This window comes from Melospiza georgiana, chromosome 6 (genome assembly GCF_028018845.1).
Source record: "Melospiza georgiana isolate bMelGeo1 chromosome 6, bMelGeo1.pri, whole genome shotgun sequence".
NCBI lineage: Eukaryota > Metazoa > Chordata > Aves > Passeriformes > Passerellidae > Melospiza > Melospiza georgiana.
Window position 1 is genome coordinate 472,542 of NC_080435.1, and position 27,699 is coordinate 500,240.

At 41.4% G+C, this 27,699-nt stretch overlaps 2 protein-coding genes across 6 annotated transcripts in view; one reads left to right on the forward strand and one right to left on the reverse strand.

The window, feature by feature from the left end:
- Positions 1 to 2,916: 2,916 nt before the first annotated feature.
- THBS1 (thrombospondin 1) lies at positions 2,917 to 18,495 on the forward strand. Its single transcript, XM_058025906.1, has 22 exons — positions 2,917 to 2,962; positions 3,125 to 3,219; positions 3,941 to 4,518; positions 5,004 to 5,079; positions 5,327 to 5,523; positions 5,673 to 5,798; positions 7,340 to 7,433; positions 7,772 to 7,945; positions 8,317 to 8,493; positions 8,795 to 8,968; positions 9,144 to 9,271; positions 9,388 to 9,540; positions 10,031 to 10,249; positions 10,727 to 10,834; positions 11,207 to 11,366; positions 11,749 to 11,867; positions 13,538 to 13,772; positions 14,135 to 14,362; positions 14,570 to 14,841; positions 15,300 to 15,397; positions 15,508 to 15,647; positions 16,278 to 18,495. The coding sequence occupies exons 2-22, from the start codon at positions 3,150 to 3,152 to the stop codon at positions 16,283 to 16,285; spliced, it is 3,534 nt and encodes a 1,177-aa protein (XP_057881889.1). The 5' UTR covers positions 2,917 to 2,962; positions 3,125 to 3,149; the 3' UTR covers positions 16,286 to 18,495.
- A 5,470-nt stretch (positions 18,496 to 23,965) lies between these two features.
- Positions 23,966 to 27,699, reverse strand: part of FSIP1 (fibrous sheath interacting protein 1) — a 66,152-nt gene continuing 62,418 nt past the window's right edge. For 4 of the 5 annotated variants that reach the window (XM_058026429.1, XM_058026430.1, XM_058026431.1 and 1 more), the window contains one exon: positions 26,927 to 27,502. In XM_058026429.1, the coding sequence (XP_057882412.1) occupies positions 26,927 to 27,502 (576 nt within the window). Of the gene's footprint in view, positions 24,542 to 26,926; positions 27,503 to 27,699 lie in introns of those variants that run through there. The other variant, XM_058026432.1, reaches the window with a different exon arrangement.

The following is a 27,699-nucleotide window of genomic DNA, read 5'->3' on the forward strand; positions in this document are numbered from 1 at the left end:
CATAGAAAGTCATAAATGGTGAGATCCTTCTCATCTGACTTTAGCCACTGCCCTAGTTTCAGCCAGGACAGGGTTAATTTTTTACAATAGACAGAAGGAGGGGTGGCCAGGCCCTAATGTTATTCAATACCATCTCACATCAATTTCCAGGGATTGGATTCCCTTCAGAGGGAGAAATTGTGGTGGGCAAAACACTCCAGTGTTGCTTTACTGTCCCTCTGTCATGGGCAAGTACACCTCTCGCTAGACCGAGTTGCTCAGATCCCCATCCAGCCTGGCCTTACAGAGATGGAATAAAGAATTTCATCCTAGGATTTCATCTAAATCTACTCTCTTTCAGTGTGAGGGACTACCCCTTTTCCCACCCCTACATGCCCACCCCTCGTAAAAAGTTCCTCTCCAGCTCTCCTGTAGGCTCCCTTCAGGTAGTGAAAGGCCACAATAAAATCAATCCACAGCCTTCTATAGGCTGTACAATCCCAATTATTTAAGTCTTTCCTTGTGGGAGAGGTGCTCCATCCCTCTCATCATCTTGGTGGCCTCCTCTGGAGTCACTGCAGCAGCTCCCTGTCCCTGCTGTGCTGGCACCCAGAGCTGGGGCAGCCCTGCAGTGGGCACTGAGCAGAGGGGCAGAATCCCCTCCCTGCCCTGCTGTGCTGGCACCCAGAGCTGGGGCAGCCCTGCCGTGGGCACTGAGCAGAGGGGCAGGATCCCCTCCCTGCCCTGCTGCCCACGCTGCTCTGGGTGCAGCCCAGGACACGTTTGGCTCTCTGGGCTGGCAGTGCCCATGGCTGGGGCATGTGCACCCCCAAGTCCTTCTCAGCAGGTCTGCTCTGGGGCTGTTCATCCCCAGCCTGTGCTGATATTGGGGATTGCCTGACCTGGGTGCAGCACCCTGCACTTGGCCTTGCTTAATCTCATGAGATTTCCACAAACTGGTTCATGAGCTTGCCCCAGTCCATCTGGATGATATTCCATCCTTCAAGTGTGTCAGCACCACTCAGCTTGGTGTCATCTGCAAACTTGATGATCCCTTCACCTATGTAATTGAGAAAGACATTAAATAGAACTGGTCCCAGCACAGACCCCTGCTCATGTCCATCGGGATTCTGAGCCCTTAACCACCACCCACTGGGTGTGACCATCCAACCAATTCCTTATTCAGCAAACAGTTAACAGATAAGCTGTTCTTTTTTGTACCATTATATGTCCAGAAGTGAAATACTCTGTGATATATGATACAGAATTCACTATGCTATTCAGCTTTATGCTGAGAATACTGATTGCAAGAAGGGGCAAAAACGATCTCAACTAGCATAAAATGTGAACCTATCCAGGTTACAGTCCATGTATCTTGCATGCTCTCTCTCTTGCTGATCTTTTAGGATTTTTTTACTGACACAGCTCTCATCATCGCCATCATTTCTCTTCTCTCTCAGTTCTTTATCTTGAGACAGTTGAGGGTTTTTTTCTGTGAATCACTGTACAGTAAAGAGGTCTGCTTCAGATGGTATACTCTAAGTTAAAAGGGCAAACAACAATTTTGGCTTTGCCCTAATATACACAATTCTCCAGCTACCTCATTCTTTGGGTCAAGAATTTCCCAGAGCGTTTCGTAGTGCAGTAATTCCTCCTCATACACTAGCCAGCACAATTGTTTGATGCATTTTACACTGTTCAGAGTCCAACTCAGTCACTGCTCACTCCAATTTTTCCTCACCACACACGCAATTGCCTGACTAGGTCCTTCTCGTTCACTGACACTCCACTTTCCACGGAAGCACATGCCAAGCATACAAAGGCCAGGGAATGCAGAGGAGTTAACCATTTTTGGAATTTGATTACTTCAAAGCTGTTTCACACGCTCAAGTCGCTTTTAGTCATTCAGAATGTGACATGACATATGGAACCTAGCTCTTAACCTTTAGATTTCCTGTTACCTGGAATTCACATTGCATGGGAAATTCCTAGCTGAAGCAGCGCTAGTCATTTTGTTCATTAAACAAAGCTGCTATGGGAGAGTGTCAGCTGCACTACAGTGATAGTAATTTCATTCCTAAGGCCACGCTGTTTGAGGGTCATCCCCACACGCTTTTCCCCAGTGACAAGGAGTGGAAAGGAGACAGCAGGTCCCTGCTGCTCCAGCCTGCCGTCTCTGTCCTCTCGGCCCTCACAGGGCCCGGCTCTACCAGGCTGGCCAGGAAGGGCTGACGAGAATTCGCGCTATTGCCCTTTGGTGAACCCAGTGTCCTGTGTGCTGTGTATTGGAACCAGTGGGCAGGCAGAGAAGGTCTCATTAAGTGAATTGCGTTAATTAAGTGGAGGATGCTTTCAGCAGCGCTCCGGACAGCCGGAGGCAGCGGCGTCTGGGCGCACCTCTCCTCCAGGGCCCCGCCAGGTGCCCCCCCTGCGGCCGGGGCCGGAGAGCGGGGCCGGGTCGCCGGGCGGGCGGCGGGACAGGCGGGTGCCAGGCAGGGTTCACGGCTCCTGAGGGAACGAGGGCTCCCGGCGGCCTCGCCCGGGCCCGCTGCCGGCGGGGAAGGCGATGGGAGCCGGGCGGCGCGGGGGGCCGCGGGCGGCGCGGGAGGCCCCGAGGGAGCAGCGCCCCCTGGCGGCGCGGCCGGGCGGCGGCGGCTCCGCGTGCTCCCGCTGCCCCGGCCCGCGGGGCGCGCCCGCCCCCGCCCGCCGGCCCCTGCGGAAAGTTGTCCCTGGCCCCGGAGCCACCCGGCTCCCGCCTCCCGCTTCCTGCCCCGCCGCCGCCGATTGGCCCGCCGCGCGCCCAGGAATGCGAGCCATCCCTTTATAGCCGGGCGCGGCGGCCGGCGCCCGCAGAGTCCCGGCAGCGCCGCCACAGCTGCCCGCCGCTGCTCGCGCTCCCGCTCCGGGACAGTCGGGGCCCCGCGGATATTGGCCGCCGGTACCCAGAGGCCGGCGCCGGCCGCCCGGATCGCTCTTCCCGCAGGTGAGTGCTGAAGCGGCTCCCGCCGCTCTGGCTGTCCCGGCCCAGGGCGGCCGGGGGCACCTGCCCCGTGCCCGCCGCGCAGCTCCCTGCCTGCGGGAGCCTCGCTGGCGCCGGCCGTGGGTGCGACGGCAGCGCCGTGACCTTCCTCGTGTGTGTCCCCAGGCTGGTTCACAGACCGACCTTTGCCATGGGGCCAGCCACTGCTCTCTGCCTCCTTCTCCTCGTGCTCGGCGGCTCGGAGACCAAGCGCACTGCAGGTAAGGCAGCTCTGTGCTGGTACCGGGGGCAAAAATAAAAAACTTTGGTGCCTGTGTAGGCAGATGAAGTTGTGCTCGGTAGTAAAGAGCTCCAAAGCTCTCAGTGAACAAAAACGTTTTAATTTGAGCATCAGCTAGGTGGGAACAGGAAACTTCTCTCTGGTGTGGAATTTGTGTAGCCTTCCGAAATGGGAACGCAGTCTCCAGATCTCGAGCATGTAGCTTGTCTACCTCTGCACTGAGTAGAGGGAAGGAGGAACATGATGTAGGAGCTGCCTGAAGAAGGAATGGGGTACTGCGCTGCCGTCTTGGTGACATAGAGAAGCTGCTACTGTGCTACTGTCACTCAGCTAGATTATCCAAGCTCGCTTTGACATGTCCTAGCATAGGAATATTGCAGACTGGGCTTCGCTGTCTGTTTCTGTGCTGCTGGAGTGTAATGAGGTGCCGGAATGGCTGCTACCTTTGTGTGTCAGTCAGCGGGTACCTGGCACTCCTGTGCCGCCGACTGGCTCCTGTACAAGAATGCACATGCAGTGCTGCACAGCAGCTCCTGGGGGGACTGCTGCACCATCAGAGCTGCTGTCTGTGCTCTGATGTGAGGCACTGTGCCTTGCACGATGTGCACCAGGAGCCAAAATGTTAAGCAGTCCTGGGAGATTTACACCTACTCAGCCTCTTGTCCTTTTCTCATGGTGCTTATCCGGATCTCTCCCTGCAGAGTCCAGGAATGATGATAACAGCGTCTTCGATCTCTTTGAACTCATCGGCTTCATGAAGAAGGGAGCTGGGCGCCGGGCCCCCGGGGTGTACCTGGTGAAGGGACCAGAATCCTCCAGCCCTGCTTACCGCATTGAAGATGCCAGTCGCATCCCTGCTGTGTCTGACTCCAAGTTCCAAGACTTATTAGATGCCATCCATGCTGAGAAGGGCTTCATTCTCCTGGCCACTCTCCGGCAAGCCAAGAAGAGCAGAGGCACGCTGCTCTCTGTGGAACAGAAAGATGGCTCTGGTCACGTCTTCAGTCTAGTATCAAATGGGAAGGCAGGCTCCCTGGACCTGAGCCTTTCTGCTGATGGCAAGCAGCAGTTAGTGTCAGTAGAGGATGTCTTGCTAGCTACAGGACATTGGAAGAATATCACCCTGTTTGTGCAGGAGGACCGAGCTCAGCTCTATGTGGGGTGTGAGAAAATGGAGAATGCTGAGCTGGACATCCCCATCCAGAACATCTTCACTAGGGACCTCGCCAGCAGTGCCAGGCTCCGTATTGCCAAAGGGGGAGTCAATGACAACTTCCAGGTAAGGCTTTCATTTATGTTTTTGCCTAGAATTTTCAGTCGTCTGTTTTGAAGGTGCATTACCTACTCAACGAGCCTAAACAGCAACAAAGAACTCTAAATCTGCTAAACTTTACTAATGGAGTTTGAAGGGTAAAGCATTAGAATTGCAGGGATGGAACTTTCTGCAGCAATAAGAAGGCACTGAAGCTTCCAGACAGGTAGTTGCAGCCTCATTGCTTAGCTTCTTATATGAGATTCAGAAATCCATGGGTTTTTTCCTTCCTGCCTGGGCAGTCGCCAAGTCCTTATGCTCAAGGATAAGACCGTTAGGAAGCAGGGCTGGTTCTCATTAAGGAGAATAGAGCAATATGTTTCACTTTTCCGTCTGTCTGTCGTGAAATTACTCTGTAAGATCTTGCATGACCTTCGGTCTCTCCAAGTGCAAGTGGCACTTCTTTCCCTTGCAGTTGCTGCGAGTCGCTGTAATTCTTCCTCTGTCCACAGGGTCTGCTGCAGAACGTGCGGTTTGTGTTTGGAACAACTCTGGAAACTATCCTGCGGAACAAAGGCTGCTCCAGCTGTAAGTTTACAATCTTCTGACTCCAATGACCTATTAAAAATAAGATGTCTCGTTACGTTAGAGAGACAAGTTGAAACAGAACTCAGAAGTATGCTGACATGCAAATCCACATTGCATAAGAAATAAGATTATATTTCTGCAGGCACACTAATGAATCTGGTGGCAGCTGTTTAGCAGGTGCTACCCTGGAATGATAAATGCGTGTGGTATAAAATGCATTTACTTCATGTCTGTTTTTTTCTCTTAGCCACTAGTGCAATCATTACTTTGGACAACCCCATCAATGGTTCCAGCCCAGCTATCCGCACTAATTACATTGGCCATAAAACAAAGGACATCCAAGCAGTCTGTGGATTTTCCTGTGATGAACTAACAAATATGTTTGTGGAAATGCAAGGGCTACGGTCCATGGTCACAGCACTTCAAGACAGAGTCCGAAAAGTGGTAAGTGATGGTCAGCTTCATGGTACCTTTCATTAACTAGCACTTAGTGAATTAATTATAACCTGACTTTTGAGAGCCTATGTAAACAGCAAAAAGGTGTATTTCTGTATTAAATCCTAAATATCTTCTTTTTGCTTCTCACCCCCAAGACTGAAGAAAATGAAATCATTGCCAAAGTAGTGCAGATCACTCCTGGAGCATGCATTCATAATGGGGTCTTGCACAAAAATAAAGAGGAGTGGACTATTGACAGCTGCACTGAATGTACTTGCCAGGTAAGATTCCTCATGTTCAAAAATCACCTGAATATAAACTCATAAGCTGGAATTAACAGATATTTCTAAACTGCATTGTTTGTTAGAAAGAGTGAATTGTACACAGAACTGAGCATACTAGAAAAGCCTTAGAATTACTCAGTTTATTTCATTCAGCTGGATCTCTGATATAAAGGCAGCTTCCATACCTTGTCTCAACAGCAGTATTCTAGAAAATTATATGAAACTCTGAAATTATATGTATCACTCTGATACAGCCATTAACAGTTTTAGTTCCTTAATTTGGGTAATGCCTGTATTCTTTACATAAGTCCATCAGTAAACTAAAAGTCATTATCAACGCAACAAATGTATGGTACTATCAGCTTTTCTAGATCTACATTCTGTCCTCAGTGAACCTCCTGCTGACTTAGTAGAAAAAGACATTCTAGTACTCAGTGAAGGCACTTAAACTTGTGCTTTTATTTATCTAGAAAATGCTTCTAGGTGTGTCCTATTAGCTTTTGCAGATTATATGGAACAGCAATACCTTTTGGATTTCAGTTTAGCTGTTTAAATCCCTGGATCACCTGGAAAGATACTTAACTTTTTTGTTTCACTTCTGCTGAATGTTGTAAACATTCACAAAATGTACAGTTTCAGGATTTCTTTAAATTATTTGCTTGTTCCATTTAAGTATACCTTAGCAAAAGCGTTTTAGGATACCAGTCTACCAAACAGTGGGTTAATAAGTGTGCCACTCTTTAGAAACTAAAAGTCAAGTATTTGTAGATGTGCAATACAAGGCAACTCAAATTCTGTGTCTGCTTCTTGAGCTCACTGTGTCTTTTGTCTTGTAGTCAGGAAGTGGTACTGTGACTTTTGCATTTGCCTTGTTCCTACCAACCTGTTTACTCAATGTCAGCTGCAATTGCCTTAATCTAGTAATTTGCTTGGGGAAATTGAAATAGTAATCATGAGAGCATTCTTCTGACCAAGCTGCTGCCTTTAAGAGGCAAAACTACAGAGTGCCCTGTAGCTCCTATTGAGATTGGGGGTGGGTGTTCTTACCCTGCCTGTTTGGCTTACAGATCAAAAACCTCATAATTATAAGTTATAGATTGCACAGCACTTGAGCAGAGTCCACTAAACTCATTTTATCTTTACCATATAATCAGCTTAAATCCATATTAACTGAAAAGAATGTTGGCTTCTCGTTCTTTTTTCATTTCTTTGAAATCTGACCTTGTACTTTGGGTATCACATAGTAGTCATTTACTCGAGCCAGCATCTGCTAGCTACTACTGATAAACTGCTACAGAACCAAAATATTTCTGCTTTTGACTAAAAAATAATGGGTGAGAATGGAAACAAGATGAAATTTGACTGAAAATACCTGGGACTACCCCTTGGGTTGTATTTTAGCTCTAAATACAAGGGTTTCTGCTTTAGGTACGCTACTGAGTCTTAAAGTTCTGCAGAAAAGGTCCCTGTTATTTACCCAGACTCCAGACATTGTTTAAATTCTGCTTGGTAACTGTAAACCTCACAATTCATTATAGAACTCTGCCACTATATGCCGGAAAGTGTCCTGTCCTCTCATGCCTTGTTCCAATGCCACCGTGCCTGATGGGGAGTGCTGCCCTCGGTGCTGGCGTAAGTACTTACCACTTTCAGAGTCCTGTAGCAGTTGTTCACCTCCAACTAGACCCATGCTGCTCTGCAGTATACCAGAACTGGCTATCCAAGGGGAGCCTTGTGCTTCTGAAGTAGGTTAATCTGATGTGTCTTTGAGGCTGATCACTTTCATCGTACATGTTCAAATATTTCCTACAATATGCAACATACTGAAATGTTTGAGTTCATGTCCTTACACAAAGAAGGAAGGTGAATGTGGCTTCTGGTGGTGTCCTTTTTTGCGGAGAGAGGGGTGGGAGAAAAGGTATGGAAAGGCATCTACCTGGAGTCTTACTGAGAGCTGTAACTCTGTGCAGCTAGCGACTACGCAGACGATGGATGGTCTCCCTGGTCTGAGTGGACCTCGTGTTCTGTCACCTGTGGTAATGGGATTCAGCAGAGAGGCCGGTCCTGTGACAGTCTCAACAACCGCTGTGAAGGCTCCTCTGTGCAGACCAGGACTTGCCACCTTCAGGAGTGTGATAAGAGATGTAAGTACTTAATCTACTCATGCTGGTAGTGAAACAGAAGCTGCTTTTATTGGCAGAATGTTAAAAGCAAGGATTACCATTTAGCTCTGCCACTGGCATGGATCCTTGGCTTCTAGCTTTAAGGACTTGTTAATACAAGGTGGAGGGGAGCAGATGGTTAATGCAGTAAACAGGCATGTTTGGGCACTGCTCCCGGGATGAAACATGATGCCAGTTTAGGTATGAAATTTCCCTAGTTGCAAAACTTGATCTGTGACAGTCAGGAGGCTATCCATTACACATGGAGTCTTTGGTCCTGGTACTGGCTATGTTCTAGGTGCTATACAGCTGAAGTCTTCAGAAATTATGAGTAACAGAAATCTCTCTTGTAGTTAAACAGGATGGTGGCTGGAGTCACTGGTCGCCATGGTCATCATGTTCTGTCACTTGTGGCACGGGCATCATTACCAGAATTCGTCTTTGCAACTCTCCAGTGCCACAGCTGAATGGCAAACCGTGTGAGGGTGAAGCAAGAGAAAACAAAGCCTGCCAGAAAGATCCTTGCCCAAGTAAGTGTGTCCTAGTGGTAACTAGTAATTGGTAGCTTAGTGAACATCCTGAGTAGTTACTAAGTAAGCTTGTTCTAATATTCTTCTCACTTTAAAATTAGACGTGTGCTATATGAAACCTCACAGGTTAGTTTCAGATGAAACTATTTTTATGCCTCTTCCATGGAGTCCATTCTGTCATTTGTGTCAGAACAATGTCTGACCTGCTCTCCCTACAGAAGTAAAGTCCTCAGTCAGGTAGAAACTCATTGTAGCAATGAATTTAGAGCAATACATGTTTTCTATCTTCTTCTCCCTTTAGTTAATGGCAACTGGGGACCATGGTCTCCGTGGGATGCTTGCACAGTGACATGTGGAGGAGGACTTCAGAAGCGAAGCCGTCTCTGCAACAATCCCGAGCCTCAGTATGGTGGGAAGACTTGTGTAGGTGAAGCTAGAGGGACTCAGGTCTGCAACAAACAGGACTGTCCAATTGGTGAGCGTCCATTTGCCCATAAACATCTGAACGTTGTTGATAATCTTGAAAATACCACTGTAAGGTCTGCAAACCTCAAGCGCTGGAGTTTTAGAACAGTATATCAGCCAAATACGGTGCTGTAGCAGCACGGTAAAGTGTCCTTTATCATAACATCTCCTTGCTTGTTTCACAGATGGGTGTCTGTCTAATCCCTGCTTTGCAGGGGCTCCGTGCACCAGTGCCCCTGACGGCTCCTGGAAGTGTGGTGCCTGTCCTGCTGGCTACCATGGAGATGGCATTCACTGCCAAGACATTGATGAGGTAACAAGACTGTATTTTTCTCCTTGAAAGGGAACGAAAGAAAATGGAAAGGGAGGACAGAGTCACTGTTTCATAATGCTAACTGTTGTTCTTCTTTATCTCAAACTCAATTTCAGTGCAAAGAGGTTCCTGATGCCTGCTTTGTGTTCAATGGAGTGCACAGGTGTGAGAATACTGAGCCTGGGTACAACTGTCTGCCCTGCCCGCCACGTTTCACGGGAACACAGCCATTTGGTCGCAGTGTTGAGGATGCCATGAGTAACAAACAGGTATTGTCAATTTGAGACTTGTTCTGGGTTATGAAATCTCACAAAGTTTCTAAAAAACAGAAAACACCTATATGTTCTAGGCAAAAAAGACTTGGAGCATTTAATAAAACACCATTTTCTGTGGTTCAGAACAGAAGAAGCATTGATCAATTTATTTTGAAGATCAAAATTAGTTTTAAATATCATTATCCTCCTCAGCCACGCAGGGTTCAGAGGTTACACATAATTTTAAGAGTAACTCAGGAGTATTCACTAATGATACAAAAGTATGTGCCTCATATCTTAGTGCTTGGTTCCATTTGATAATACATAAGGTTTGAACAAGAAAAATAATTAGTACTAAGACTGGTACTGGAGTTGAGGACTGGAAGAAAGCCATGTAGGAGGCTTTTTTTTTGCCTGATTGATTAGGATGTATTTGAATCTTTGGGAGAAAAGTGAAGGATAAAACAATGTTTTCAGCCAGTTTAAGTTTTTTGTGGTCTTCTAGGTCTGCAAGCCACGTAATCCATGCACAGATGGAACACATGACTGCAACAAGAATGCCAAATGCAATTACCTTGGCCACTTTAGTGACCCCATGTATCGCTGTGAATGTAAACCAGGCTATGCTGGCAATGGCATCATTTGTGGAGAAGATACAGATTTGGATGGATGGCCAAATGAGAACCTGGTTTGTGTTGCCAATGCTACTTACCACTGTAAAAAGGTAAGTTTATCCTCTTTTACCACCTGCCATTCTAACAGCCTAAGCTGTTAAACTGTTCTCTCCTGCAGATAACCTAGGGATAGAGGAGGTGTAGGGATGCCATTGTCAAGGCATTGCTGGGAGATTCTTGCTGTTGGTGTATTGCTTTATATATTCTTGTGATATGGGAAAAAAATGAAGCCTGATTGTTGTAAGTGTTCTAGGAAGAGTCTAATTTAGGCCATACCTATATCACCTTTGTTCTGATAGCAATCTCCAAGGGAAGAGCAGCAGGGTAAGATTCTCAAAAACAAACCAATCTTTACTTTTAAAATTACTACTGTAGTGACTAGCTTAAATTGAGAAAATTACAGTAAGGTTACTCCTACCTGACTGAGGTGTTACAATTTTGCCTAATTATTAGATTTTTACCTGCTCAAATCCATATTGTAATAATACTAGGAGTGAACATCTCTCTGTGTACTTCTTTCTTTGTAGGATAACTGCCCTAATCTGCCTAACTCAGGGCAGGAAGACTATGATAAGGATGGGATTGGTGATGCCTGTGACAGTGATGATGATGATGATGGCATTCCTGATGACCGGGTAAGAAACAGAAAAGAACAGCCTTTGAGAATGTGGTTTTCCCACTCCCCTTCCCAAAGCTGGGGTCTAGCTTGAGAGGACCATAGGAAATTGCTGGCACTGACAGCTATCCTAGAAACCTTAGATATGCATAACTGTGCAGACAAACTTTCTGCAGCTGTTTGAGCTTTGGAAGTGAATTTTCATTTTTCAATCAGCCATTCATACACTCGTGCCAGCAAGTGCCAGGGTGTTTTGAGATAGTAGCATCTGAGTTTTAACTGTTTCCCCACTTTTTATTTCTTCTTTCATATAGCAGTACAAGCATAAGCAGACTCTAGTTAAAGTTTTAATTTGATTCATTTTAAAACTTGGCTTTTCTCATTTTTGCAGGACAACTGTCCATTCATCTATAACCCACAGCAGTATGACTATGACAGGGATGATGTTGGTGACCGCTGTGACAACTGTCCCTACAATCACAACCCTGACCAAACTGACACTGACAACAATGGAGAAGGAGATGCATGTGCCATAGATATTGATGGAGATGGTAGGTGGCCTCTGATCACTCCTTTAGATGGTTTTCTAATCAGCCATAAATCAAATGAACACAATATAATCCTGATTTCCTACCACATTTCATCCCTGGACGCACTAAAGTTCCCTTGTGGTGGTTTCAGGACATGAAGGCTACTGAAGGAACAGTTAGGGCTAATGGAAATTCACTTTGGAATTTGGCACTGTTCAATTCTAGCCATACTCTCACAAGGCAATAGGAGCAGAAGTCTGTGACAGAGCTAGTGATGAGTCACGTTTCAAAGCTTTCAAATGCTGCTCAAAATGCTTTAAAAACGTATCAAGAAATGTGTGGTGGCTTTATACAGTCCTTTGCAGCATTTAGATGTCTGATTTTCATTCATGAACTTTTACAGGGGTGCTTAATGAAAGGGACAACTGCCAGTATGTCTACAATGTAGACCAGAGGGATACAGACTTGGATGGTGTTGGAGATCAGTGTGATAACTGTCCACTGGAACACAACCCTGACCAGGTAAGGGATTTGAATTATAAGTAGAGGACTAGTGTGCTAGAAAATACAGCACATTGTGTGTTGTAGAAAACATTTGAACAGGTTACACCTGAAATTTGACTTGTCACAAATCAATTCTTACTGCTTTCCAGTTTGGTGCCTTTATCAAATAACATGCCCTCAGAGTCTGAACAGCTGCTAGGTATTTTCTGAAAAGTCTCTGTAGTGAAGATCTGTGAGACTGGTGCATGTGCTTGTCACCTAAACATTTCTTAGGTATGTCAGTTCTGGTGATCCTCACAGCGAGAATATGAAATACTTGGGGAACATTGTGTAAAATGTGTGTAGTGGAACTACTCTCTTCATAGCCTGTAGTGCTGTGTTCACTTTGATACAAAGCTGTTCTTTAAACTTTGTCCCTAAACTTGAAGCCAACTACATTTCAGAAGATAAATTTTCTAGCAGTAAGTAGAAGGCAGCACAAGTTGCTTTTCTCTTAGGAAAAGGTGTATTCTGACACTTGTAAAATTCACCTTCATAAAAATCCAGGGGGATCCAGACTCTCAGACAACTTACTGATTCAAAAACTGAAGGCAGAAGTAGATTAAGCCTGTGGCATCCTGTCAGTTAAAAGACTAAGTTTAATAGCTTCAGGGACACAACGGGAATGTTTGAAGGGTTAGAAAAGCAGTTTCAAATCAGTGGAATGTAGTGTAGTGTGGCCATGTAGCCCAAAAGCAGTGTTACTTGAGGAATTTAAACCGATAATATAAAATGTCTTAGTCATTGTCACTTGCTTTACTATTTCCCCACTTGAGGGAGGGAATTGCTTGAAGATCCTTTGAAGCAGCTGCTTTCAGGAGGATCCTTTCTCTTGTGACTTTGAAATTTTTAGACTCTAATAGCTTTCCAAACACTATCCTAATCAAGTTCTAGAAGTGGAGATATTGGATTTCCAGTGCCAGAATTAGTAACTAATCCAACAGTGTGTGGTATGCCTTCTGTCTACACCAGGGTCACCCACCTGTGCTCACAAGACTACCAGGCTAAATGTGAGGCAACCTCAGGGGTGACGGGATTGTTTTTCCTAGTTCAGGAGCTGATCATGCAAATGACTGGCCAAAACATGTGATCAGCAATCACACTAGTTAGTTAATGCAATCTGTCACCATCATAGGAACAATTGTCTTGACTGATGAATCAGGGGGCATGAAGAGCATTTATGATAGAGAAAACTGAGCTGTGGTGTAGAGGATGTAACACTAAGCGTTGGCAGACTGTTTTAATGTCACAGTCTCTACTGACTAAGTACAGAGTAGTGCAACCCTGGATTGGCCTTTGAAACCACATTGCTGCCAGGGAAGGCAGGAGATAAAGCACCCTGCATCCAGTGTGGTAGACTAGTGACAGAGGAGACGTGGCAAAGGCACAAGATAGCTGATGATCACACTGCTTTCTGATGCTGTGAATTCAAATTGAAACCAGAACAAGACTAAAGTAGCACAAAACCAGTTAGCACAGGCAGTTTTCATTGTGTATTAATCCATCCACTATATCCATCTTAGCTCTTGATAAAGCAAGCAGAAATCCTGATTAATTCCATGTATTAAAACTCCTATTTTAGAGACCCCTATCTCAGCCTTCTTTAAGTGGCCTTTTAAAATGTTTTGGTTTTTTTTCTCCTCTGATAGGAAGACACTGATTCTGACCGCATAGGTGATCAGTGTGACAACAACCAGGACATAGATGAAGATGGTCATCAAAATAACCTTGATAACTGCCCCTATGTGCCCAATGCCAATCAAGCTGACCACGACAAGGATGGAAAAGGTGATGCCTGTGACCATGATGATGACAATGATGGTATCCCTGATGACAAAGACAACTGCAGACTGGTTGCCAACCCAGATCAAGCTGATTCTGATGGTAAGAGCCACTATCATAATGACATTTTAAGAGTTTTTTTCAATAGTTTGATGGTATTTTTTTCACACTGTTTAATGTTGGACAAAACTAAGTAACAAAAAACCAGAATGTCTGTACCAGAAAAAAACCCAGAATGTTCTTATAGTGCTTCTCAGGAGTAAAGATCAATGTAAAAGTGACCACATCTCCAACTTACTCCTAAGTCACTATCAGGCTGGAGTGAAAGGGCATTTATGCAGTCACTGCTGTGGCTTCTGTCCTGGGCAGTCAGAGATCTGCAAGTCAGACTTCAACTCCAAGCTATATGACTCAGAAACAAACACTGGTGGTAATAAAACAGTAAAATTACTTTTATCCTACAGGTGATGGACGTGGAGATGCTTGCAAAGATGACTTTGACCAGGACAGTGTGCCAGACATTGATGATATCTGCCCTGAAAATGTGGAAATTAGCGAGACCGATTTCCGAAAATTTCAGATGATTCCCCTGGATCCCAAAGGAACATCCCAAAATGATCCAAACTGGGTTGTTCGTCACCAGGGTAAAGAACTGGTTCAGACAGTCAACTGTGACCCTGGCCTTGCAGTCGGTAAGGGGAAAAATTTAACAGGCACTGTTGTTTGGGATGGTTTGATTTGTTTGTTTGTTTGTTTGTTTGTTAGTGAGGGTGAGGAGTGGTTTTGTTGCTTTTTAGTCAGGGTGGGGGAGAGGAGGAGGACCTAAGTAACTGTTAAGGAGTTACTTAAGAATTGTAAAAAAGTAGCTCCTAAAACTTTATTCTTTGATGTCCCCATAGGTTTTGATGAATTCAATGCTGTGGACTTCAGTGGTACCTTCTTTATCAATACAGAAAGGGATGATGATTATGCTGGCTTTGTATTTGGCTACCAATCTAGCAGTCGTTTCTATGTTGTCATGTGGAAGCAGATCACCCAGTCTTACTGGGACTCCACCCCAACCAAAGCTCAAGGCTATTCAGGTCTCTCCATCAAAGTTGTGAATTCCACCACTGGTCCAGGAGAACACCTTCGTAATGCTCTGTGGCACACAGGAAACACTCCTGGCCAGGTAAGAGTGGCACTTACTACATGCTGAAGTACTCTTAACTTGATAACATGAGCACTTCAGTGCAATAACACACTCTTCTGCATAAGGCAGGCTGTTCTTCCAGAAAATTAAACACTTAGAGGGGGCCTGCACATGCTGATCATGTAGACTTCTTGCCAAATACCAGTAACTTCATAATTTTTCCTAATCAAGTAAAATATTATATACAATTAACAAGATTGCTTGCTGCAGACAGGCTTCCCAGCAGCAGTGAATCAATTGTTAGTGGAATAGTCGTAGCTTTCCATTTACATATTTTAAAAGTAAATTTAAATGCAGTTGATTTCTATTATTTCCATCTCTAGGCTACTACAGAGCCTAATGACTTATTTGCAGCCTTTAATAATAAGACACCTTCATGTCAAAATAATTGCTTTGTTATCTCTGGCCTTTGGTTGATAAAAAGCATTCTTTCACAGGTGAGAACTCTGTGGCATGATCCTCGTCACATAGGCTGGAAAGACTTCACTGCATACAGATGGCGACTTAGCCACAGACCAAAGACCGGCTACATCAGGTGAGTGCCATCCTTTTATCTGAATTAAATACCACGGGAAAAGTGGATGCCTGTGACAATAAGCCTCACAGCACCTTGTCAGAGATGGCTGAGCTCTTGTCTCTTTGTAGGGTTGTAATGTATGAAGGGAAGAAAATCATGGCAGACTCAGGACCAATCTACGATAAAACCTATGCTGGTGGTCGGCTAGGATTATTTGTCTTCTCTCAAGAAATGGTGTTCTTCTCAGACCTTAAATATGAATGCAGAGGTAAGGATGACATTGCATTTAAGAGATCCTATATAAATTAATTGGTTCAAGAACATAAGACATAAGAGCCAAGAGGGAAAGTTGAACTGTGATCTTTTGTGGTTCTGGTTCAAATGAGTTCTGCAGGCAGGAACAGGGCACCTTGACAAACTCTTCACAGTTAAAATTTTAAATATATAAAATCTAAGTATATTTCTTTGTGTTATTTCAAAGTATCAGAAATTCGTGTTGAGTTTCAGAAATTAAATACATTTTGACTCTTCTTTGAAGGGCTGATTTGAATGAATGAGCACATCTGACAAAATCTAAGGTAGAAATGCAACATATTGACTGGAGCAAGTAAAAAACTGATTTTCTTAAAAGTAAGCAAAGAAGGTTGTCCATATATTGCAGTCTTGAAGTTTAGTGGAGGTAAGTGTATACAACTAGTATCAGCTGTCTTAGTCTTCTGAAATAGTCACTTTATTATGTAATAGTTACATAGATTAGATTATGAAGTCTAACTCAAGGAAGTACCTAATTGAAAGTACTTTCAGTTTTCTCTACAAATGTCTCTGGGCACTAATGACTAGGATATAATCATGCATAATACACAGAAATATTTAAACATACATTTTCCTTTTTTCACAGATTCGTAATCACAAGATTGTTGGATTCAGAGACTATTTAAAAATGCTGGTAATTGCACCTTTTGAAAAGTTTAGCCTTACAAATCCTGGGACCATTATATTATTCCTTCCTTTCTTCTTTCTGCATAAATGTGGACTCGAAACACATGACCTGCCTCAAGAGAATGCTTTTGAGAGAATGAAAGTGAGAACATGCTTGGTATCTGACCTCTGCTGAAGTGGAAGGAAACAAACGTGTCTTGCAAATGAGAATTGTCGTCACTGAACAAGCACACTTCTTTCAGTAGGAAAGAGACATTTGTTTGCTGTTTATCACAGTGCAGTGTCACTGCCTCTCTAACTGGAGGTCCCATGGAGTAGCATTTTGTAAAAGAACATCTTTGGATGTGCTGTGGACTACTTAAACTGAAGACCTTTCATTGTGTGGGGAAGAGGGAGTTTGGGTGGGAGGGGGAACTCTAGGTCTTTCTTTATGGGGTAGAGAATTTTTTAAGGAGGGCTGTGCTACTTTGGTTTACATCCATTTAACTTGGAGAAATTGTTTTCTATGTCATACCTTTCAGATAAAACATAGCCTTGCTCTGGTTTTGGTGAGCTAGATCAGCTCCTGAACTACACAGGACAAAACAGATATCCTAAAACTGATTTTTATTATGGCAAGAGGGAAAGAGGATAAAAAACTGGTACACTGGATCACACCAGCTTTGGGGGAACTGGGATTTATGATTAGATTCTGTTTTTGCCTGATCTAGATGCTGGCCTTGCTTACCTTCAAATGTGTTCTTTCAGATATGGTGCCAGAAAGCACCACCATCTCAGCTAGCACTGTGCTGTCCTTCAGGAAACCAGCACATGCTTCACTTTTTATGGTTAAAGAGGCACAAAAATAATGTAATGAAAACATTCCTTTTCTACATGCCATAGATGTTTTAAACCCCTCGCTTCTTTAGAGGGGAGGAAAAGGGGCCTGTAGATAAAATTGTAAAATATTTATTTTTGCCTATTCTTGATGTTATAATGACTGAGGGATTATTGATAAAAACAACAAGAAATGCGTCAAGACTATCCACCTAATCATTGTTACAAGTCTCCATGACTGTAAGATTGTAAATACAGATTATTTATTGTCTCTGTTCTATACTGAAACTAGAGAGGGTTTAGTTGAGAAAAAAAAGTCTTGTCTGGAGCAGATAGTGGTGATGTATTTGTTACAAAGAGCAATTTTCCCATAAAGTCTTTGAGACACAAGGAAGAGTGAGGGTGTGGGCAATGGGATGTTTGTTTTTCTCAGTCTGAGCTCAATGCTGGCTTTTCCTTTCTTTGTGCAAGGCAGTTGGTAACCTGTCAGGCAACTGTTCTGCTGTGCTAAAATTCAAATCCTTTTAGATAGCAGCAGTTTCTGTCCCATCCGCAGGGATGAGGGAATGCCATTCACCCTGCTAATGCTCCCTGGTGCTGGGCAATGTCTGAGATGCTTTACCTGTGCTCAGTGGGCCCAACCAGAGCCAGGAGCGGCTGCAAAGGAAGGAATTCATCACAGACTAGACAATGCAGGAGCTCCTTGCAAAAGAGGGAGAGGCCTTGATGTGTACATTAAAAGACTGTTTTCCCCAACAGAAGGGGCAGCATCCTTATACCTATAATATTTCCTTGTCTTTTGAAAAAAACAAAAAGAAACGAACATGGTGAAAGTTTTACGTACAAATATTACCTCATTGTTGTGTGACTGAGAAAAACCTTTGGAGCAAGCAGAGTTCAAATGTCTAACAAACTTTAAAGCTACTGTAGTACTAAAAAGTTAATGCTGTACATAGTAAAAATTTCTTTGCAGAAAATGTATTCCCAGAAAGGAAATGGCATTGGAAAAAAAAAAAGTCAAATACAATTTCTGATGTTGTATTATATTTTTTCCTGTCATCTTGTATACCATTGCTTGTATTTTTATAAGTTATTTTTCTCATTGCCCTTGTAATAGTTAATCACATAATTTTGTAGATAGGCTATTTAAATAATTTATCATGAAATGCTACCTGTAGAGTTAGTATTTCTATTTTTATAAAAAGTTTGCACACTGAAGATTTTTTTGCTTCCCTCCTCCCAGTGGTTTTGCTAGCATAATTTTCTAAGAACATGCTTTTTTTGTAAACATTTTTAACCGTTTTTCCATTCTAAAGTTGTGTAAGTTGTACAATAAAGCTTCTTACATACAAAGAACAATAAACCACCAAGGACATTTATATTTATACCTTTGTGCTCTGGTTTCATTAATGTTTTGTAATGCATCTCTGGATCGCTGATGTATTATTTGTGTCAAATCTCTGCTTGCAGCAGCAGCTTGTTTTGTGCACCCCTTAGCAAAGGCAGGTGCTCTAACAGGAGTACCCACATGACAAGTGTAGTGAGGGCATCCTGCAGGTGTAGAAAATTAATCTTTACATTTTCTTATCCTGAGGATGAAGACTCCTGTTCTATGTCACTACTCTTTTGAGGGCAGTCCTGTATATTTGAATTTTTTCCCACTGAGAACGAGGAGAACAAAGAACTCCTGGCCTGTTAGGAAGGGCCAGGAATTTCTGCTCTCATCAGTAACAGGACTGTCTGCTTTTTTTCCCTGGAATGAGATGGGGTAGTGGGAGTGCCCTGTCAGTGTAACCCATCTCTACCATTGGTCCTGCAGGTTTGGTCTCTTAACTCTTCTGGCCTCCAAAAAAACCAAAGACGTTTCCAACCTGGAGAAATCCCTTCATTTACTTGCAGGAAGAAGGAGATACCTTAAAACCAACAGTTTTCTGAGCACGTATCTCTATCTGGACATATTTATATATGAATATATGTAGGTCTAACCAAAAGTTTTTAACAGAGAACTGCTGCTGCTTTGAGGAAGGCAGCCTTGGCAGCCCATTCCAATGATCTTGTCTGAGCCATGCCAAACTTTCATGCTAATTTAATGCATGCATTTTCTTGATAGCTTTTCTTCTCATTAGAATAAAAAAGGCAAGCCATATGCTTTGTGTTAACCCATAGCCTAAGCCCACCCACTTGTTGCTTGGTGGGTGTGAATACAGTAGGACACAAAAAAAGCTGTAGTTGAAATAAGTTAGGCCTTTACTTGCCCAAAGAAACTGCTAAACAAGAACTAAACACAAGAACATGGCAGGTGGCCACGTTTCACAGGGAAATTTGCTGTCCCCAACCTCCCATCAGTGGAACTTGTAAGTGTACCAACCAATGCATGCCACTTCTAGAGTTACTTGGTGTTGGCCAACTATTTCTGCATAAGTAATCTTTTAATTTCCTGCTGTTGTAGAGAACATAATGTTTTCCTTCCACAACATGGTCTTCTCAGAGCCCATGCAAATGGGCTTCTTCAGCTTTAAAGTGGTCATTTCCATTGAACATATATTCAACAGGAGTAGTAGTTTAACCAGTAGGTATTCATAAGCTATGGAGATAAAGACTGAGATAAGTGTAGAAAGATCTGCATCTTAATGACAATAGTGCATTTTTTACTGATATTGGTATGTTTTTTGCAGGGAAGTCCACAGTAAGCAGTAGATTTTCAACATAAATTCATTTTGGAAAGGACTGTTGAGATAGCAGAAGTAAGCATCTTAAAGTATCCACAAGGGAAGTTCTCGTTCTTATTTCTCACCTTTTCCAAAGAGAAAAAACCGGCGCACAAAGTTGGATGAATATTTAAGCAGAGTTACGACAAGAGGGTGAGAACTCATTTTTAAAAGTGCTTGGCAAGCAGAAGTCTTAAAGAAAAAATCTTCCACAGGACATCCATAAAATTAGACAAGTATCATAGAGAAATTTGAATTTTCAAATGTAAACAAATCCCAGGAAGCCCAGACATCATTTGTCTTTTATTTCTCACCTGCTTTCAAAGTGAAGAACTGCTACCCTAGACCAAACATACAAGGCTAAACTGAGAGCTGCAGAGACTCTCTGTCCTTGTCCCTTGATGGCTCTGCTCACAAAATGTGTATGGAGAGGCCATTTTATTGCTATTGTAAAATTAGGGTAGAATGCCTCTGGCAGTGCCCTTCCCACCAAAACTATGCATACCAAATACACAAAGCAAACAATAAAAAACAATGGCACAGATCAGTATTTCCACAAGAAAACAGCATATTTTTAGGGGAAAAATGTTCTGAACACAGAATACCTGCCTGCAAAGCACTTTAACACTCTGCAAATTACTGCACACTCCAGAATATTCCAGTTTACTGGGGTTTTTTAAGCATGAGAGGTATTGCAGATTCAATTGCAAGCAGTGAACTATTTCACATAGACATAAATGACAGGGAGCCTTTTATTCCAACTACTGCATCTGGATTCTAGCCAATCCCTCAATGAAACGTATAATTGGATAAATGTAGGTTATGGCATTAGTAGTATTCAGCTGCCTCTATTCTATTTGAAAAGGAAACAGTTTTTCTGACCTTTAAATCTCACTACAAATAAAGGAGCAATTATTTCTCAATAAGCAAGCACATCTGTTGAAAATTAAATTAAATTAAAGAAAAAATCAATTACTATTTTTCCTTACTTTCAGAAACCCTCCTAACTTGTCAGCTCCCTGAGTATCTGCCAAACCACCTTGTCTCATGCCTGTTCTTCACATGGTGAGACTCCCAGAGGTGAGGCTCTCTCTTCATGAGTGGGGGAGGAAGCATGCTTGGAAGGGAAAACTCCAATGTAAAAAGCAAGAGAGAGGGGATCTTTTTAAAAACTGTGCTTAGAAAGCCTTTTTAAGAAGCATAACATATTACATATTCAATAATTACATATTCAATTAATACATACAATTTATACATACATATATATATATATATATAAATATACATACATAATGTAAATGAAATTGATTGAACCGCCTTAATTTTCCAGAAGAAAAATTAAATTAAATTCTTCTTTTTTCAGAAGAATAAAAAGGATGCAGTTTGCCATTTAGGAGAGCAAGCCATGACAGCATCAAAACACACCCACTGAAGAAAATCAGTATCAGCAGCTGAGCACTGGCACCACAAACACCAGCGCTGCGTGTGTGTCACTGAGGGGTCTCAGGGACAAAGACAGAACGATCTGGTCCTGTATTGCTCAGCAATTAGATGAATCACACCAGGATCTTTTCTTCCTGGCTGTGTTGCCTTCACCAATTGAGTTTTTGGAACAAAGCATCTATCTGTGCTGTAAAATCATTGTGTGAAAAAAGATAAGGAGAGCAAACAGCATAAATTTACATGTACACATGAAACTTCTTGCTCCTCAAACACCTCAAAGCCCAAAAATTAGAAGGATAACTTTAAAAATCAGTGTCCTGTGCTCTGCTATGTTTTGGATTAAAGGAGCTAGAGAGGACATTAAAAAAGTTAGTTATCAGAATTTTTTGCCAAATACAACTTATGTTGAATGAAGCTATGTATTTCAAAAAACCTGTTTCTAAATCCCAAGTTAGGCTGCAAAAGAAAATGAATTTAAATATCTTAATCATCACTGCTGCATCACTCCCTGAGGAGAAGCTGCCACATTCCATTGCAGCTGGAATTCAAGTGGAGGGGTTATTGCAGGTCACAACACAGAGTCGCTGGAAAAACAGAGAAAAACCCACGGATCCCCTTGGGCTCAACTTTCTTTTTACTCTGGTATTGGCGATGTTTTAGCAAAAGACCTTGTCACTATATTTTATATAATATCTCTGTTATCGTCTACCTCTCACCAGTACCATATTTTTCCAAATATTTTTTTTCCAACAGTTTTACTTAAAACAGAATACAAAAAGAAAGGAGGGGTTGAATTGATATTTCACCTGTAACATCAAGCAAGAAATAAAATATTCCAAAAAAACCTTTTCATACAATGCAGTAGAAACCACGCACAGATAAATCTTAGGTCACTGATTTTTTATAGTCTCTGAGCTTTGGGTACTGACCCAACACAGCTCTGGAACAGCAAGCCAACTGGTGCAGGGTGCTCAGCACTATATAACTAAATAATATAATATAATATATATAATAATATAATATAATATAATATAATATAATATAATATAATATAATATAATATAATATAATATAATATAATATAATATAATATAATATAATATAATATAATATAATATAATATAATATAATATAATATAATATAATATAATATATATAAGTAAATAATATAATATAATAACTAAAAGTTAGGTCACAGACCTCCTGTTGGAATACACATTTCAAGCCAATATCCACCCAAACTGCTTACCCCTGAAATACCAGATGCAAATAAAAAGATGTGTGGCTTCAGGAATGTTGTAGATCTTTGTTAGCAACAGTTACCCTTCCTTAAGGGTGCTAGCAAAAGCTTTTTTATAGCAGCAAGAGATTCAAGATAAGAAAATAAAACAAGAAAATAAGGAATTATTTTGTATTTTTCTTAATGTTCTCTAGATATTATACATACAATCTTTAAACAGAATTTAGATTTCTTCAGAAACTGCCCAAGCACTTGAAACACTGTTTTTGAGAAGGTCTTTATAAAACACAAGTTCCATGTGAAAATAACTGGACTATGGAAAGATTAGAGCCAGCAGACAGCTCTGAATGAATATCATACAGGCACAGAAAATACTCTTGAAAACACTTGTCAGTATCGCTTTAATTATATTTATGCTAAAAAAATTATGACAGAGGCTTAATATTTTTATGGTAAGAAATACATGCAGGTGAGATTTGAAAAGTTCCATGAAATGTGCTTACAGCAATCCTATGCAGAATATGCACTATGCAAAGGTTTGTTATTGCTGTTGGAGAACAAGTAAAAATATCAGAAAGTAAAAAAAGAAATAGCAAAGGCTTGTTGCAAATATAATGTTCCATTCAGATTTTTAACTGAAAGCAAATTGATTATATACTGATCTCTGTTATATCCACACAATTACAGCTTCCCCAGAAGTGTGCATCCAATCCTACTGGCAAGTCTGTAAATTGGATTAAAATCTGGGCCAATATGTGCATTTATTTAAACATTCATATTAGATCAAGTAAACCCTATGCAATAACAGCCCATGTATAGTTAATGTACTATCCATACATCTTTTTGTGGTGAATGTTAAAGGACTATAGGTATAGGATCTGAGAAACAATTTGTCCCTTTAGGTCAAGAAGTCACACGAGAGCTTGTCAATGGGGAAATCTGTTGAGTCTACTTTGCTAGAGTATCTCTCCCCACTGAAAAAACTTTTAAAAATTAACCATGTTTTTTTAATAATGTTTTCTTATACTGACATTGGAGCACATGAAATGGGAAACCGACCATCAGCTGAGTAAATAAGCCAAAAATCAGGAGAAAATACTAGGTAAAGACTAGACAGCCAAAAACCTGTAATGAATTGTTAGTATTCTCTCAAACCCAAACATTCACTACACGGTCTCACAACCCAGGAGCTGCCAGGGCAAACTTCTGCCTGCCTCCCCTTTTACTGCCCCCAAGCCTTCACCAGGGGCTGCATCCCTCTTCATCCAGCTGCATTTCTTAGCTCCAAGACATGAACGTGTGCTGCGTGGGTAGCAGCTCTCCCAGAGGAGAACCAGAGCCCTGAGCAGGCTGGTGCTGATCCCCTGACCCAGCAGAGCACTTGAGCAATTCCAGCCTTGGGCAAACCAGGGCTGCAGCCAACAGAGCCCCGGGGCAAAACCTCAGCAAGGGATGCTTCCCTGAGTCAGAACCCCGAGTCAGACAGGCTGCAAGCCCCAGCAAACCGCACGGAGATAACACAGGACACGATTTGGCCAACTCTATGAAAAAGCTAGACTCTGTGTGTGTGTGGGAAGAAAAATGAAATTATTATATATATTTCACACCCTCTCTAATAAAGCCCCATCAGTAAATACTAAAGTTTTGGTTGGCTTTTTGGTTTTGTTTTTATTTTTTAACAAACACATATATGTCTTATCACACACACAGCTACACAATATCTGTGTACATTTCTTTATAAGACAGAACACTCCCAGGAAATTTAATGAAATGCAAGAGTTTGTTTTCAAACCAAAATGCAACAATATATTACAATGACAATAATAATTATCTCTAAAGAAAAAAAATCAACTCATGGAACATTTTCAATGATAATAATTTATTCCCATCAGGTTGCTTGATATGATACTGTCTCAGTGCAATATCACTGACAGAGACTTAGCTACACTTTCAGAAAACAGTTGTGCAGAGAAGCATATAGTCACTCCCCCCCTCAAATTTCAATGTTCATATGATCTGAAAAAGAGAAAAGGAAAGGGTGCTGAGCTGCTGTAATGACAACATTATTTTCAAGAGCAAAATATAAAAATGGTTCATTCTACTTAAAACTTAATATATCCCTCAAAGCAGAGCTGGAAATAATAATTTACTGGCTCATGCAACTGTGAGAAATAACAGCCTTTTCATATCTGCACGTGGGCAAGTCTGGATTCTGTTTACTTCAGTAAACATCATCTATGCTTACATACACACGAGCTGAGTATAGATCAGTGCTTCTCTCAAGAAGTTGGCATCACTTATCTTTGAAGGCACATGAGAGTTTCCTTCATATATATACATGCATATGCATTATGCTAATAATTACGCTTTCCTGAAAATATATATAATTTAATGTATTACAGTAAATCTATATCACAGAGTACAGTACCTTAAGGAATGCAAAACTGAAATTGTGCTACACCAGTTTCACACTATTTTATTTGCTTAGCCAGCACAACAAAGAATTTAAACTGTATGTACAGTGGGCAAAAAAATCAAACTACTTACAGAAGATTATGCATACATATTTAAATGTCCTTTAGAATAAAGAAAATAACAAAAGTCAACTATGCAAATATCTCTTACAAATTAAAATAACACCTGACACTTCTCATACCTTCAACTGCAGATGTATTTGCCTTAAACTGGATTGCACTGGGATCTCTATTTCTCAATACAATTAGCACATTTAATCATGTCTGAGCTAACAAGCAAATTGTCTACAGAATATGTTAAGCAAGTTTACAAATTCAATAAATAACACACCCTTTGGCCTATGTCCAGAACCAACTGCTTCAGACAGAACTGAGTCACCTTTGTAGGAAACAAATTAATTAGCTTTAGTAAAAAATGAAAAAAAAAAAATCAGGGACTGAAAATTCAGAATACTTCTTCCCCTCTCAAAAAAAGAATTTGTATGCAAAAACATCATAAAACCAGGATGCTTATTAACAATACAGATTTGAGCTCTACAGGATTAAACATTACTCATCATCTGTTTCAGTCTCTAGTGAAAACAGGTAATTGAAATACCCCATTACAGGGTATTTCAGAGTATGACACACATGATTTTGACTCAAAGATATTAAATTATTATGTGATAAATGTTCATTGTTCTGTGGAGAGCAAATATTCTCACAGTAGCTGGTACAAAAAAACCTGCCAGGAAAAAAAAAGCCAAACCAAAACCACCCAACCTTTTCTACGGGTACCATGTCTATTTTCTTCATGCAGAAGTAGCACTTGAATCTCCTAAGGGGAAAGTAGTGCAGGTAAGTATGGATATCAACCTTGTCCGGCAGTGTAAAATCAGCAATACCAAGACTCCTGCATTCTGACAGGCAGAATCACTTTGAAAAATATTAAAATTCCCATCGTTGTAGAAAGATTAAGTACAAACAATCAAAGAAAGTGTTGTGCTTATAATTATGAAATTAACATAGTAGAGGGATATTAGAATGTTCTTCTTAATTACTGATGTTTGTGAAAAAACAGTTTCTTTAAATCCAGAACAGATAACCAGTGTAACAAAGACCAATCAACAAACATAGCAAAATGTATTGATTTCTAGTAAGATGAGATTCTAGCACTAGAATCACAAATTTCATACTGTCAAAACTTTTATGAAAAAAATAAAATGTTTACCTGCGTAAAATCTGGCTTATTTGAACATTGGGCCTTCCAGGAAGAGAATTCGTCCTAGGTTAAAAATCTAAATATAGATTTAGATTACAGTATCACTATGTAATTACATATGAGTAAAGAACATAGAAAAACAAGAGACATTTCCACAATTGTTTTATAATACCAGACAGAGAGTTGTTTTTGGGTTTTTTTGCTGGTTAAAGTCTATTCTTTCTTTTCCCAAATTAAAAGTAATTGTTCAGTACTATTAATTTTGTTATCTTATGTGTGTAAATTTGAACTCCCTAAAAGCAGTTTATTATCTTTCATACAGCCAGGTCATGTTTGTTTCTATATGACCAAGTTTACCTTATTAAAAACTTTCATGAACCACTTGGATTTTCGTGTGGATTTTTGTACCAGCTACTGTGAGAATATTTGCTCTCCACAGAACAATGAACATGACTTTCTACTACCAAAAAGGTAATCCATATGTGTTTTCAACACTGTTTTCCAGCTGACAGAATTAATCAACATCAGTGATATATTTCATAAAAATCCTAGTCAATTATTTCAGGGTAAGAATTTTAATAAACATTCTGTTATTTTGTGCGTATTATTTTTGGCACAGTTTTATGGTTTCTAAAAGAACATTCTTGTCCCACCGTAATAATCAGTGTGTATTGGTGCATACCTTTGGTGAGAACCTGCTTAGGTTTTTTCATTACAATCAAAAGCCTATTCTAAAGGGTTGTTAAGAGTCTCACCTCCTTTGGTTTGCAGTGGTATGCTGAGAATGTCAGCCTCTGTGCACGGCTCATTGTTCCTGCTGATGCAATATAATGGTTCACCCAAGAAAGAAGGTTTCTTCAGTCTTTTTGTGTTGAGTGCTCTTGACATAAAGTAACCTTCAGTAATACTCTTATCTTCCACCTTCTGTAAACCTTCTAGGTCATCAGGTTCCTCTGTTTGGGCCAGTGAATCCTTTGATAAGTGACTACCAGCCAATGCTTTGCTGGTATAGTAGCCAGGGATTTTGCTCTCTGCATTAACACATAAGCTTTTGTCTTCGAGTCCAGCCTTTTCCTGAGCCATTAACATCCCTACAATATGGTCTTCAACTAACATTTTGGAAAGACTAGATGTGGAGTGAAGAGTGGAGTCTTGACTTGTGTAACAAGGGGGACTTAATCCAAAAGAAAGAGATTCCTGAGACTGCGGCATGGTAACGTTATTCATTGTTCTCTGAGGCTGCATACATTCTTCCAGAAGGGTCTTAAGCTGCTCTTCAGAGAGGCTCATTTGTTCTTCAGTCTGAAAAAAAAAAGGCGAGAATTTCTTCTGTCAAAATATAATTAATGAAAAGCAGTGCCATAAAACAGCTTGAGAGATACACTGGCAGAATCCTTAAACAAATATCAATGTCTTTCAATTCAAACTGAATTTAAATATACGTTTCCATAATCACAAAATTTATGCAGCATCCTCAGTAGGTTCTAGATAGAGTCTGT